General features: G+C 40.3%; 1 protein-coding gene across 1 annotated transcript; it reads right to left on the bottom strand.

The window, feature by feature from the left end:
* Positions 1 to 4: 4 nt before the first annotated feature.
* Positions 5 to 1,341, bottom strand: LOC115281577 (schlafen family member 12-like). The gene is made up of 2 exons (XM_029926995.1): positions 279 to 1,341; positions 5 to 120 (listed from the first exon to the last, which is right to left on the bottom strand). The coding sequence occupies exons 1-2, from the start codon at positions 1,318 to 1,320 to the stop codon at positions 5 to 7; spliced, it is 1,158 nt and encodes a 385-aa protein (XP_029782855.1). The 5' UTR covers positions 1,321 to 1,341.
* Between the last annotated feature and the right edge of the window lie 652 nt (positions 1,342 to 1,993).

Below are 1,993 nucleotides of genomic sequence, written 5' to 3'. Positions count from 1 at the left end.
TTTTTCACTGAGAGTAAGTGAAGAGGTCGTAGGGAGGGAAAATAGTGTTAATTGGATCTTTGCACCAGATTGTGCTACTGAGGGAAGAGTGTTCCATCTTCCGTACGGAAGAGCCATCTTCTAAGTGGACAGAAAAAAAGAAGAAAGTGAACGATTGATTGTATCCACCAGACAGGAGTATATTAGGTGTTGAAATGTGAAGGCTATGATCTCACCCCAAATCCCATCCTAGCCAATCCTAGCCAAATGTACCTTCATTCCTAACCTCCCTTCCTCACCTGGGTTAGCAGGCAACATGGTGGAGATCCATTCCTCCGCAGTGAACTGCCACACTTGGTTGTCTTTCACGCGCCAGGATTCTGGCTCCTTAGCAAACACCACACAGCAGAATGGCTCTATTTTGAGTGCACAGACATATCCACAAGGACTTCTTTCGTCATATACTGGAAAGAATTTGCATGTGGATTTTATCTGCTTCTTCTGCCTACAGAAGTGATAGATCGGCAACTTCCTAATGGATTTTTTTATCTCTATTTCTAACTTCTTAAGATCGTTCACCTCTGCTTTAAAGCTAACTGCTTCTTTTTCTTCATTTAACCCAATAAACAAATATCCCCCATCAGTATTCGCAAAAGCAGAAACATAACGAGGGAGGATCTCTTTGATGCGTTGCAACCACTTTCCTGTTGAGAAGGCTTTCATTTCAACATGTGTGGATTCAGTAAAGGGGACTTCTTCTCTGTACCTGAGTTGTGTCCTGTTAAAAAAGACATCAGCCAAGTCCTTTATGTCAGTCTCTTTTTGTACATCCAGCTGTGGAGGCAATTTCGGTCCAGAACATCTCCCTCCAGTTTTGCTCTTGGCTTTGAGGAACTCCAGTGTATCAGTGGCACTCATCATATTTGTACATGTCACATCCCTTCTGTACAAATTGGTCCTCAAGGTGACAATCCGTAAACCGGAGATTTCTGAGCACCATGACTTGACAAAAATCTGAAAATATTTACCTTGCTGCATAAAGATTAAGTATTTAGGAACAGATGGAAGAATATTTCCAACAGATTTTTCCAAATCTTGTCCTATTCCATCCTTTTGGTAACTATAGCTTTCATTCTCAATTTCAGCCTTGATCATTCCCCCTTCAGAATTCAGCAAAGTAACAACAGCTTGTAAGATGTTTTCATTCTGCTTTTTTCGTAGTTGACAATCTTTCATTTTGTTTCTATTCTTCGCCCCAAGAGTGACTTTTCCCACATTTAAAACTAGCCCAGCAGAGTTAATTTCCAAATAAACACTACTGTTCATTTCCCCAGTAGCCATTCAATTTCCAAGCAGATATCCTTTCCTGTAAAACAGAAAGAGCCATGAAAATAGAACCTGAGAAGGAAAGACAGCAAATTTTGTATGGTGAGGTGAACCAAGTACTGTTCTTTGCTGTATATATTTAACTAGATGCTATGGAAAAGATACAGGTTGAAATCTCTTTATTTGGATGGATTTTGAGCTAAGATTATAATAATTTTTCTTCCTGTGAGGCTTTCAATATTTTTTAAAGATACTAATTTTTTTTATTCAAATAGTTTATTGTCAAATTGGTTTCCATACAACACCCAGTGCTCTTCCCCACAAGTGCCCTCCTCCATCACCACCACCTCTTTTCCCTCCTCCCCCTTCCCCTTCAACCCTCAGTTCATTTTCAGTATTTAGTAATCTCTCAGGTTTTGCATCCCTCTCTCTCCCCAACTCTCTTTCCCTCTTCCCCTCCCCCTGGTCCTGCATTAAGTTTCTCCTGTTCTCCTGTTAGACCTATGAGTGCAAACATATGGTATCTGTCCTTCTCTGCCTGACTTATTTCGCTTAGCATGACACCCTCAAGATCCATCCACTTTCCTACAAATGGCCATATTTCATTCTTCCTCATTGCCATGTAGTACTCCATTGTGTATATATAAACCACATCTTCTTGATCCATTCATCAGGTGATGGACAATTA

The sequence above is a fragment of the Suricata suricatta genome, chromosome 17 (assembly GCF_006229205.1).
Source record: "Suricata suricatta isolate VVHF042 chromosome 17, meerkat_22Aug2017_6uvM2_HiC, whole genome shotgun sequence".
Lineage (NCBI taxonomy): Eukaryota > Metazoa > Chordata > Mammalia > Carnivora > Herpestidae > Suricata > Suricata suricatta.
The sequence above is the reverse complement of the archived record's forward strand: the minus strand, read 5'-3'. Positions and strand labels throughout refer to the sequence as shown.